The sequence below is a fragment of the Pelecanus crispus genome, chromosome 13, assembly GCF_030463565.1.
Source record: "Pelecanus crispus isolate bPelCri1 chromosome 13, bPelCri1.pri, whole genome shotgun sequence".
In the NCBI taxonomy this organism is placed as follows: Eukaryota; Metazoa; Chordata; class Aves; order Pelecaniformes; family Pelecanidae; genus Pelecanus; species Pelecanus crispus.
This window is the reverse complement of record NC_134655.1, coordinates 14,514,593-14,526,772: the sequence shown is the minus strand read 5'-3', so window position 1 is coordinate 14,526,772 and position 12,180 is coordinate 14,514,593. Positions and strand designations below refer to the sequence as shown.

Sequence of the window (12,180 nt, the reverse complement as noted above, 5' to 3'; positions counted from 1 at the left end):
CAGTCACTGCCCCAGGGACACAGGGACCCTGCGCCCCGTGGTCTGAGGCCAGCCGCTGCGCTCACAGCCCCGCGCGCACGCACGTGCACACATGACAGAGAGCCCTCAGCCGGGATAGAGCCAGGAAGGAATTTAATAAGGAGAGAGGACAGGCTGCGCGCCTCGGGAGCAGGGCGTGGCCAGGCAAGCGCGCTGGCAAGGTGCTGGCAGCCGGGCGCTGCTGCTCTCACTGTCCCTTGAGGCAGCTGCAGCGCAAAGCCCTGCGCAGAGCCCGACAAGCTGTCCGCAGGACGGAGGGCCATCGCCGGCGAGCTGGGGCGCGCGGGAGGGCGGCAATGCCTATCGGTCAGCAAGGCGTTTGGCCCTGCTGGCGTGGTCCCCAGCTTGCGTCTGCAAATTGACTCACGACCTACTTTTGATATTAAGGTAGGCTGCAGAGAATTTACTTTACTTTTTGTTAATATATATGTAAAGGGAAAAACCCAAGTGCTATTTCAAATAATTTTTGCAGGCTGGTGCATGAGTTTGTTTACGGAAAGTGGATCTCACTATGGGTAACCTCAGGGTCATGTTCAGGCACACTTTTGCCAGTGTTGGGTTTTTTTTTTTTAATTATTATTTCTCTCTCGTAATTGAAGGAAAGTAAAATATTTGGGCTCTAGCTGCTCTGCTGAACACCATGTCCTATTTCTTCCTAATGAAGACCAGCCCGAAGTTAGTCACTGTACATTAAGAATTTTTTAGGAAGTTGGCCAGTGTTGCACCTGATGAACATTGCAGAGTTCATGTGTTGTGGTAAGAATGGAGGGTGATGAATCACAGCGACTGCATGTGCTGGTGGTTTGAGCAGAGGAAGGATGTGATAGCAGGGTAGTTTTGCCGCCTTGCTCTCCTCACAGCCAGGCACCCCGTTCCCAGCGCTGTCACCCCATGGGCAGGTGAAAGCCCTGGGCCATGGGACTGCAGCTCTCACCTCTGCTGGATGAGCTGATGCTGTCCTGGGCTCTTACAGCCTGGCTTTTTGGAGCATGGCACCATCTGCTGCATGGCACCCAGGTGCCAGGTTAGAGTTTGTCCTGGGCAAAGGACACCGGGAGGGAATCAGCCTTTGGGGAGCTGTATGCAATGTGCCATCTGAGCAGCGGCTGCCTCTGCCTGTGCAGTTTCCTCTGTGACTCTCAGAGCCCATCTTGGCAGGACACCCGTGTCCTCCCAGAAGCAGAAGACACTCGCACATCCAGCTGTCACCCATGGAAGTCCGCAGACACCTGGACTTCACCTGAAATGAGCTCCAAATCCCTCCCTGGCGCATTCAGCAAAGGCAAGAAGAGGCAAGTAGATTGAAAAGTCCTCAAACACTAAACATTAACAGCTACAGAGAGGCTGTGGGAATTGGCACACTAGATACTGCAGCTGCACAGGCAGCTCCTTGCCAATTTCTGCAGAGTTTCACTGTGCAGCACTTGGCAGCCCCACAGCATCCCCCTGCATGTGCATGGACTCATGTTGCAGCAGTGGGTGCCCAGCAGTCCCCAGCTCACTGCATCCCCTGTGCCACCTGCACAATGGCTCTTGGGAGAAGAAAAAAGGAAATTAGTGGGAGAGAACAACATGCAATAGCTGTATTTTTCTTTGCATTAAGGTATGTTTGTCAAGTAAGATTGCCCTCTCATAGGGCACTGAAATGCTGGGATATTTAACTGCCTACCTTTGAAGGTTTACTCCAGCCCCTTAGTACCATCTGAAACTGTCTTCTGGAGATTGTTCCATCCCCCCTGGTGCAGCATTGCTTTAATGACATCTTTACAGCCTTAATACGTATGTTCTTGGTAAAGATTATAGCCCTACTGTTAGGAATTTTTGTAGGACAATGCTTAGACAATGATAAAACAGCTACCGGGGAGTAGGAGTTTGGTGGTGTTAAAATTCACGGTGCACCATGTGAGTTGTGTTTGTATTCATATATTCCACAGAAACATGAACCATTAGGAATGATTGTAATTAGCATACGACTAATTCATTGGGCTATTTTGGTTTCCATTTCATTTAGAAAAAGTCTCAGGACCATATGTCATCTGGGAGAAGTGCACTACAAAGTGGCATGCAAATCCCTCGATTTTCTGGTCTAGGCTTGCTGGCAGTTTCTGATAAATCTGCTTATGCTGCAGAGCATACATAAATCATGGGTGACACCAACCATTTCCTATGAAATCCTGTTCCAGACTGACCTCCACCCTCTGGCAAGCCCTCACACACAGAACAAACATCAGTCCCTTCCCAAATAGCCCAAGGTCCCTTCACGAGGAAATGCAGTGCTGCAGAGGAAGAGTCAGATCCCAGCTTTAGATTTCCATGTAGAAAGCAGTCTCATGCACATACAAGGTGTGGAGCCAGCTAGACCAATATAGTATTGAGGTTTCTGTCCAGATCCCATGCAGAGCAAAGAAATTAAATGATCAAGTCCTTTAAGAGCCTTTCAGGAGCTACCTACTTATCACATGACTGTCACAGAGGTTTTGCAATAAATCATACAGCACTAATGATCATCAAACTACTTAACCATGGAAAATTGCTTTAATGCTACCTCAGTGCATTAATGAATGATCCATTAATTAATTCAAATTATTGAACATTGACCTTGCTTTCCTGCTAGGCTAGAATGACTTCATGCCAAATCCAAACAGGAGAGTGGTGTTTAAGCCATCTCTGAAATCATGATGGGCATGAGCACTCACATACCTGTGGGCCAGCAGCAGCCAGCGCTTATTTGCTGCAATGATGCTGAGTAAAGGAGAAAGCATGAGGCTGCTCCAAACTGGAAAGGTCTGTGGTAAGAGGGATCCAAACCATCATTGCATCTCACCCAGAGGAGACCTTCAACCTTGAAGCTCCTTTGAACTGACCCTTGGCAGTCCCAGCAACAAAAGCAGATTTGCAGCTGCTGGCTGGCCATGCTGCTCCCGCAGGTGTTGGCACCTTGGGCACAGACAGAGGAGAACAAGTTTCTGATGCATCGCCACTGTGCTTTTTCATTTTCCAAGATAATCAGTAAAGTCTGGGAAGCTTTTACATCCTTTCTTTCTGCAAAAGTACTATATTATTGATTCCATGCTAAACCAAACAAAAATTCTATTTGGATTGTTTATAAAGAGGCTCCTAAAGTAGTAAATCACTTGATACGGGAACAAATTCACTGTAGTGTCAATCATTTAATTGGCCAGTAAGCCAGTGATACCCACCAAGCAGCGGTTAGAAACTATAGGTGTTTTGAACATAGCAGGAATCCATCTCCAAATGATAGCTGAGGGGTGACTAGTTACACACAGGAAAGAGTTGAGATGGGATATTTTATATTCCATATTGAAGACAATGTCCAATGCCTGGAAGATGAAGCTGGGTGCATTCAGCCTTAAAATATGCAGCAGTTTCCCAGCTTGGTGGGAGATTAAACACTGAAAGAACAGGGAAGACTTTAAAATGAGATCTTTCCGAATAGCAAGATTTCATCTGCATCCAGGGGAAAAGTCCTTTGCAAGTGCAGGATCACATCAGCCTTGCTGCATGCCAGGAGAAGAGCTGCACATAGCAGAAGAAATCAAGTGTCACTAGAAACCCCCCGAGCAGGTCAAAAAGAGAGGTAAAATCAGTAAGGAGGGGACTGAGATCTCCTGAGCTCAGACTTTCCCATCTCACACCTTTTCTCCGAGGCACTTGGGATGCTCACAATGCAGAGCCTCTCATACGAGCTTGATCTCACCACATTAGCAGAAGAAAGCTTGGTGCACCCAGCTCTGCTCCACAGCAGCCTGGCTCGCTGGGGAAGCTGAGTCTCTGGAAATCACTGAGACTTAAAAAAATGGTGAATGATAACCTTAATTCACAGCCAGGAGGAACTGCAGCACTGATTTTAATGGAAGCAGAATTAGATCAACCTCAGTTACTAAGGAAAATCTTCCCCAGTAATTGTTATTATAATGCAAATCTCTATGGCACCAGCCACCAGCACATTGTTAACCATTTCCATATAGGAAATGGTGCAAACACCAATGAACTCCTGTTCATTAAAATGGCAAAAATCCTGCAAGGGAGGAAGCATTCTTTCTTCCTGGTACAGAGCAGTAAATGAGGAGATGAGAGTTGAAAGGACTCACCCTTGGTCTCCCTGAGCATCGTGGCAAACCAGCATACTCTCAGCCCCATCCCCTGCCTCAGAGAGAAGCCAGCCCCTCACATTGTCCTCAGGGCCAGGCTGGGGAAATACAGGGCATGTTATTAAAAAGTGAAGAATAGGTCCTACCTAATAACAACTGCCATCCCTTTTTTAAATGACTGGGGGATCAGGTGTGACACTGAAGCAATAAATAAAAAAACAAATAAACCACAACCATAAGGTGGTGAGGATTAGCCAATTATATATCCAGGAATCTGTGTTAATTAGAAGCTTTTCAAGAGAAGAGTCAAAGGACTTTGCAAACACAGATGGAAACTGATTTTAACAAGCAGTGGTAAATCCCAGGGATGGAGAGGCAACAGCAGTGCAGTGTCCTCTGCTGGCATCTCCAGTTACTACAGGGGATGGCTCCAGCCGAGGCTGTGCTACACCAGCACCAGCAGCCACCCACCACTCACTGAGTGCAACCCAGCAATTAGTGTGATTTTTTGGGGGGAATATTATTATATTAAAATGAATAATCATGTATCCATGACTGGTAAAGGATTATTCCCTACATAATAGTCATAGCTCTCTGTGAGACCCCAAAAGCACCTGAGTCATCTGATCAGTCAGAAGCTGCCCATCATCAGAAGCTCAGGATTTGATAATAGCTCACACCTGAAACAGCATTTTTTTCCCCAGGCAGAGAGAAGTGCAAGGTAGAGAGTGGAACAAGTCACAATTAATTTTCTTGTTCTTTATATATGGTTATGATCATGTCCTCTCCTGCTTAAGTCAGGGAAGCTCAGAACATGGATGTGGATCTGTTTATGAGCATCGAAATGGGTTCCGTTAAGTGTTACATATGCCTTAAAAAGGGCACATGAAAGCCATTTAAGAATTAAAAAAAACAAACAAACAAACAAAAAAACCCCAAACAAAAAAAACCCCTAAGAGACTGACCAGAGCTGGTTTAGTTTATCCCCAGATTAACACTAACTTTGAGGTAATTCTTGAGGTTTATTGCACTAACCAAGAAAACCAGGTCACATAAAATGAAAGAGACCATATTACCTGTACAGGTAAAAATGCCTCCTCAGCAGAGACTTGTTCACTCATGTTTGTCCTAGACTATTATTTTCACTTCCCCGAGATGCGCTTCATGAGGATTACTACAGGGAGCAGGCATTGCTTTTGGTGAATTGTACTGCACAGGGCCGTGAGTTGGAAACAAGGACTGCAAACACCAAGCTGTGACAGATGTAACATCCCCCCTTACACATGCCCCTCATCCTAAATGGGTGTGCAATGTGAAGAAAAGTGCTCCTAAGAAGCATCAAATGGAAAAAGCTGCCCAAAGACCACAGGCACAGGAGATGGAGTCCCGGAGCCCAGCAACTGCTGACTGCCTGGCAGTGCCCCAGCCCATCCTTGCTAGCAGCTTGCTCATGTAGTGACACACCAGCAATAAGTGGACATTATTTTTGACACCATAAACCCCAGAGACCTGAGCAGGAGCTTCCAGACTCCCCTGGAGCACAAGTGCAACTAGTCCAAGTAATAAACCTTGCAAAGGCCAAGCCTTGGCATGATGCTCAGAACACTGCACAAAGGCTGAGTGTGGTTACAGCACTTGCCATCTCCTATGGCAGCCTGGGTAAGACAGCTGGGTTTTGTCACTCCATGTCCCTTGGCACCCTATGCAGCACACCCAGCTCCACCAGCCTGTCTTACAGGTCTTGAGGGGTTACGAATGATGCACAGGGGCTTGGACCATCAGCACCCACAAGCATGAACTGGGGTCTGTCTTGAAGTTTAATCACTTCGTGAAAACAAAACCTTTAGTATTTCATTAGGACATCTCCCATCTGTTAAACATCATCCCAGAGAGTTTGGTGACAAATGAAGCTGTGAAGAGATATATTTGTTTTAGATGTAATCAGACAGCTGTTTTATTATGAATTAATTAACTATGATGATTAAAAAGAATCCAGTTTTAGCAAATCATGCATTAACAATTACTCCTGACTAAAATCACAACTAAGCAAGTGCTAGAGAATTTTCATGACAATGAATGGAGCAGGTGAAAAACTAGTGAGGTGCAACAGAACAGGAGGTGCCTCCAGGCCAGGATCCCTGTGCTGGCCACAGGTTCCCCAGGCTGCCCCACAGCAACCAAACCACTCCACATGCCCACACTACCACTCCACATCACTGCCATCTCCTCTGGCCCAAAGCTCCTTTTGGCCCAAATCAGGCCAATCAGGCCCAAATTGGTCCAAATCATCAGGGTCTGCTCACTCTCCTCCATCTTCCCAGCCCAACTTCATGCTCATGTCCCCCCTCTCCCCCAGCCACGGGACCCCGTGAGGGGCTGGGAAGGGAGAAGGGGACAGTGATGGCAGCAAGAGGTGGAGATAATTGACCTCTTTGTGCTCACAAAATGTATTTCAGACTCCTTTTCCCCGTGCTCTGGGTCACTTTGGCTAAGGCTGTTTGTGCTAGAGGCATTGCACAGAATGGGATGCTCTCTGATGTAGAGCCACATCCTTTCTGGCTGTGAGGAGACAGCCCCACGGCCATGCTGAGCACCAGCAGCACCATGAAAAGCTGATCCTGAGTTGGGGAGTCCTGCATGCATCCATCCTTCCCATACTTTCCAGTTTAGAAGAGATTTCTGTATTTCAGCAGAACCCACTGCCAAAGACCAGAGGCCACAGAAAGCAGCTGTTGGAGTTTCCATAGGAGTTTCCCAGTTTGTATGGAACAATTTTTAAGCAGTGAAGCCTTTGTCTTGAGAGTTTCAGTGAAAAAGCTCCAAAGAGTTAAATGAAGACAGGTACATATGCCATGTGTGCAAATCACTTATCTCCTGCTGTTAAAATAAATCTGTTTCCAATCATTGTGTCTTCCCAACAGCTGCCTCCTCATCTTTCTCCACTTCAGCCCTCCATTTGGCCTTCTTTTCTATGTTCATCCTTAGCAGCGTGTGATCCCTTTTAGCAGCCTTGAAAAGAAATGGTGAAAATCATTGCATGCACATATTTCCCACCACTAAATTTCCCCACATTTGCATCACTTTGACACCCCACTGACCTTTTTGATATTTTGCAGTGACAGAAGTTAATGCAGGAATCTCTGTTAATTCCTTGTTTTACCCAATGTTCAGCATTTGCAGCTCTGATTAGCTGGAAAATTAGACTGTAAATTGTTTACAGGTGTGCTGGGACATGCAAGTCAGGCTGGAGACCCTCCTTCCTCACCAGTGGGATGGGAAGAAGCAAGTGTCACAGTTCTTGGTGGCCACGGTGGCATGCAGGCTAGGCAGGAAGGCCCACAGGAGCCTCACAGCCCATGGATGCAGTGCAAGACCAGGTGCCATTGACATTGTTGGAGCTACTCCACAACCTTTGGACCAGCCTGTTGCTGATACCATGATACAGAGCATTGCACTGCACAGGTTTATGGCAGAGTGGGTCAGAAGGAACACATTAACTAGCAAGTTGTCTTTCCCCATACCAATCTCTCCTCTGGAGAATGGAATGATACAGATCTGTGCAGATATTGCTTACATGGACTTATTCTCAAATCTATCTGTCACCCAGGTGCATATTTACAAAGAGAGCATACATAGATCATATATTAAGTGGATCAGTTCACCCAGCAACAATACTTACTTCTTTGCCTGTGATTACCATGGCCAAACAGCCCAGCAAGGTCAGTGCAATCATGATGTAGCAAACCTTTATCCTGACAGTGTTCCTTGCTGCATCAAGGGCTTCAGACCTGCAGACAACAGAGTTTCCATCCTGCAGCAGCATGTGTGAAATGAAATCATGGGGAGCTGAGTAATGAATCCTCAAGTCTTCCAGCAATTGAACTGCCTATTAATATACAATGTGTTTCAGCCTTCTCTTTCTGCAAGTGCTTAGAGTAGGACTCAAAAAATTAGCCTATGGGGGAAAGATTTAGCCACCCTCCCAGACAGGTGGGGTATTGCTACTCCCAACAGTCATCAATAACAACAGGAATAACAAATCCTGCTCTCCTGCTGTCTTTTATTGCATATGAGAGTGAACACCTTAAAACTGACAAGGACAGGAAAGTCTTTTCATCATGACAGTGGACTTACAAGGGGCCCAGCTTTGGATGTTGCAGGGCAGAGCATGTGGTGCTGCACAGCACCAGGAGACACTCGGGCCGTGCCACCAGGGCCAGGCAATGCTACCCTCAGTGGAATAAAAGCACATGCATGACATTTTGACTAAGAGCAACGGAGAGTATTCACATGGTGAAGAGGCATAGCAAGCGGTGACTGGATCTGTGGCCACATCCCCAACCCAGCTGTGTGTTCATAGCCCAGACCATCTGCAGCGTAGCCCCCTGCCAGGCAGCTGGCTTCAGCCTCACAAGCGTCTGTCTGCAGCGGGAGACTGAGCCTGAGCTGGAGCTGACAACTGTGCCATCCATCCAGAGTTGTCCTCCCAAGCAGCTGAACAGCCACAGCCGTCACTGGGAAATCACCACCACCTTCCATGACTGACTCACGGCATTTATCCGACAATTCAGGCTTGCAAGAGACTGCAGCGTGGCAATGAGTCATTAATGAAACCATATCCAGCCACAGATTTACTTACACCTGCAAGGGGAAGGCCAGCTGGAGGAGCCCCCAGGATGTCACAAGTCAGGAAGTATTATGTCTCCAAAATTGAGTGACAATCTTTTAACAAAATACCTTGACAAGGAGGTGAAATCATAGCCCAGATGTGAGGAAATCATTGCAAATGTCTTTCACCAAAGCTCTGTAAGCCCTAACTTCTTTCTAAAATTATGCAGCATATTAATTGCTAGTCAATAAAAACTAGCAAAGAACACAAAAATCCAAAGTGGATCTTTGTGGTCCATGTTGTGTTACCATGGTGACTTCTGAGTTACACAGCCACTTGTCTTGCAAAAGACACTTCAGCTTAGTCTGAAACTTATGATATCTAAAATAAGTGAATCCAGTTTACTTCACAGGGCATGACAAAAAGTTTAAGTTCCCAAAAATGCAGATTATTTTTGGACACTAGTAGCAGCAGGCCCCATGAGCATGGAGGAGCACTAACCCTCACCATGTGAGCACAATTCTGGGTAATGCAGACTGGGGTCTCAATCTGTACGTTCACATCCAAAGCATTATTCAGACAGGTCTACTTACGATACGTGCTTGGGAATGTCCTCCTCCTTTTTAAAGCGTCCTGCCCATACTAACACCTTTTTATCAAAATTTGTAGGCCTTCTGTCATTTTTGAAAGCTTTGTAACCTGTGAGAGATTTTATAAAAGAAAAGCTAAGCTTAAAGAAGGGAAGAGGAAAAAGCTGTCATTACAGGGGGAAAAGGATTGAAAGTTCAGAATGGCACCTTTCTGTTCTGTGAGAGCCAAATGTGCTTTCCAATGTCAAAAGGACTCAGCAACTGGTGTGAGATACTTTGTTACATTTGCAGCTTATTTCTTTTTGCTTATTTTTTTCCCCTTTAGTATAGGTAGGTTTGAAACTAAAAATCTATTCTGACCTTCCAGATTAAGGGGGGGAAAGGGTGCTGGACTGAAGTCATCTTGCTTTTAAGTGGCTCAACTAGTAAGTTAAGCAAACTGCCAGCAGCACTAATAACTTCTCGACAGCATCTCCTTCTAAAAGGGCTAATGAAGAGATGAGGTCTGTTAAAATACAGCCTGGTGGGAGGCTGGCAGTCGTTCTCATGCAGGCTGGGTATCACATTACTGTACTCTAATGATGATACATTACACCCCACCAGACTACCACAGTGATGCCATTAGCATGCTGTCACCAAGAGCACAATGAGAATGGCACTCTGGCTCCTCTTGATGGAAACAAGCCCAATGACAGACCACGACAAGGGCAGTGGCAGGGAGACCCTGCAAAAATAGGGTAAGCAATGGCTAGCTCAAATCTTGGCTTTTGCATGGCACACCTGTACAAGTGGTCATTGCGAGGTAACTGGGACAGCTCACACACCCAGGTAGGTGCACCCAAGATGCTAGGTTACAGCATCCTGTGCTTGCAAATGTGGCACTGGTGTTTAGAAATGCCCTGTGGGTGACCAGGGCACACAGGAAGTAATGGACATGAAGATGCCCCCAGTCTTGGTGTCCTGCACTCCCTGGATTGCTGGTGCTTTGCTGGAAGGAAGTCACTGCTGCTACAGAACAGGGCACAGGGAGCATCTCTTTCTGCCTGTGTTGAGATGGTGAAATTACATTAAGTGCCTTGGCTCCAGGCCTTCTCATGCACGCCAGGACTTGTGAATTGCTGAAAAATCCCATGTGTAAATCTTGGCACCCAGACCCCCAGGTAAATTTAATCTCCTGCTTCCCCTATTTCTCTTACAGAGTGCCAGCAAGACCAGGAGAGTTACATCTGAAATACCAGCAAGTGTCTGAATCAAATCGGCAGCAAGCAGTAGGGTGGATCACTAAAAGGACAGGTTCCATCCCAGGAAAGACAAGGGCAAAGCCCCATGCTAGACACCCACAGCCATCCCATGGGAGCCCAGCCTCACTAGGGTGAGGAGCCTGCAAAGGCATGGCCAAGGAGGTGGTGGTACAGATAAAAAGATAAACTATCTCCATGTCAGGGAACTTGCCCATGCAGGAACAGCCCATGCCTGCTGCCTGCCAGGTAAGCCAGGGCACTGCTTGCCACAAGTATATACAGTTATGGATGTAATCTGGCGGGGAGCATTGTGCACAGCAGAAGGGTACACATCTGCCACTTGCACCAGCCCTGCATGTGTGGGGATGCACACTAGTCCTCCTTTGGAAACCTGGCAGCTGGGTACAAGAAGGAACTTTTTTTTTTTTTTAATTAACAGGTTTCCTGACAAGAAGTATAAGTTTGTATTTAATGCCATAGGAAGAAGACCATTCAACACAAAAAACTTCATCCCTGCGCACTGTGCTAGTCAGAGCTCTCAATTTGCTCTGTGTCTCAGGAGCGTTTGTAACCCCAGGAGATGTAGCACTGCAGTAACACAGCCACAGATGAGAACAAGGGTCATTTTCTCACCCTTTCCTGCAAATACCCTTCCCCACTGTGCTGCAGCACGGTACAGCAACCAAAGCCTTTCTACCCACCTGGATTAGCTGTCTGCAAAGCCTCGTCTTCAGTGCCCTTTGCTTTGTCGCCAATGGTTCTGGTGGGGTGCAGGACTGGCCGAGCCACCCACCGCCACAGCCCGGAGCTGCCCCCCAGCAGCCTCCCCAGCATTCTGTACTGACTGGCACCTGCCTCCCCACCGGCCTGGGAGCACACAGGGGGACCAGCAGGAGCCCAGATGGCTGCTTCTAGGAGTTATTAACATAAAACTACCACTTCCTGTAGGAAGGGAGTAGCATGCATTTCCACCCTGGCTGCCAACAGTTTTTGCTTGCGTCATGATGACTAGTTAAATTTATCGCCTGTGTTTACCAAAATGACACACCTTCCAAGCTAGGCAGGCAGAGATCACCACTGCAGCAGCTCACACCCAGCCTGGGCTCTGCCCCAGGCTCTCCGTCCCAAGGAACTGCTCAGCAATGGGTATTTACATTATTTTCTCAGTCCTTACTATGGTAGGACTAAAATAGGACAGCGTGCTATATTTCCCCAAAGTTAGGCTTAGTGACTGCTAATTATCATGGCCAGTTAAACTGTTAGAGCTCTTGATTGTTCTCAGCTGAAAAATAATCTTGCAAATCAGTTGCATTAAACAGACTTTTTGAAGAGAAGCAGCATTTCCCATATCAGAATAAATGTGGTTTTGCAGAAGGAAACTAAAGCCGATGTTTGCAGCTATAAATGTAGATGGGACGTCCATCTCACATCCAGACTGCAAACTTCCCTGACAAAGACTTACATTTCAGATATATTTCAGGTTTAAATCAGTAAACTAAGAAATTCTGTCAAAAACCTCAGGTAATGTAGTATTCGTCAGTCAGTAAAATTGTCACTGAAATGTAGCAGTACCTATAAAGTATTTGCCC

At 46.7% G+C, this 12,180-nt stretch overlaps 1 protein-coding gene across 8 annotated transcripts; it reads right to left on the bottom strand.

The window, feature by feature from the left end:
* Nucleotides 1–311: 311 nt before the first annotated feature.
* Nucleotides 312–11,557, bottom strand: LOC104026142 (protein FAM162B). 8 transcript variants are annotated; one of them, XR_012831588.1, is made up of 6 exons: nucleotides 11,293–11,557; nucleotides 9,354–9,459; nucleotides 7,831–7,939; nucleotides 5,228–6,061; nucleotides 1,709–2,976; nucleotides 312–1,571 (listed from the first exon to the last, which is right to left on the bottom strand). XR_012831588.1 is itself a non-coding variant. In XM_075720385.1 (5 exons), exons 1-5 carry the CDS (start codon nucleotides 11,423–11,425, stop codon nucleotides 7,133–7,135), a joined length of 468 nt encoding a protein of 155 aa, XP_075576500.1. In that variant the 5' UTR covers nucleotides 11,426–11,557; the 3' UTR covers nucleotides 7,124–7,132. The 8 variants fall into 8 exon arrangements, 3 of the variants coding, with proteins under 3 accessions (XP_075576501.1, XP_009477740.2, XP_075576500.1); XR_012831589.1 differs by having other exon boundaries at nucleotides 312–2,315; nucleotides 2,740–2,976; XR_012831587.1 differs by having other exon boundaries at nucleotides 312–2,976.
* Between the last annotated feature and the right edge of the window lie 623 nt (nucleotides 11,558–12,180).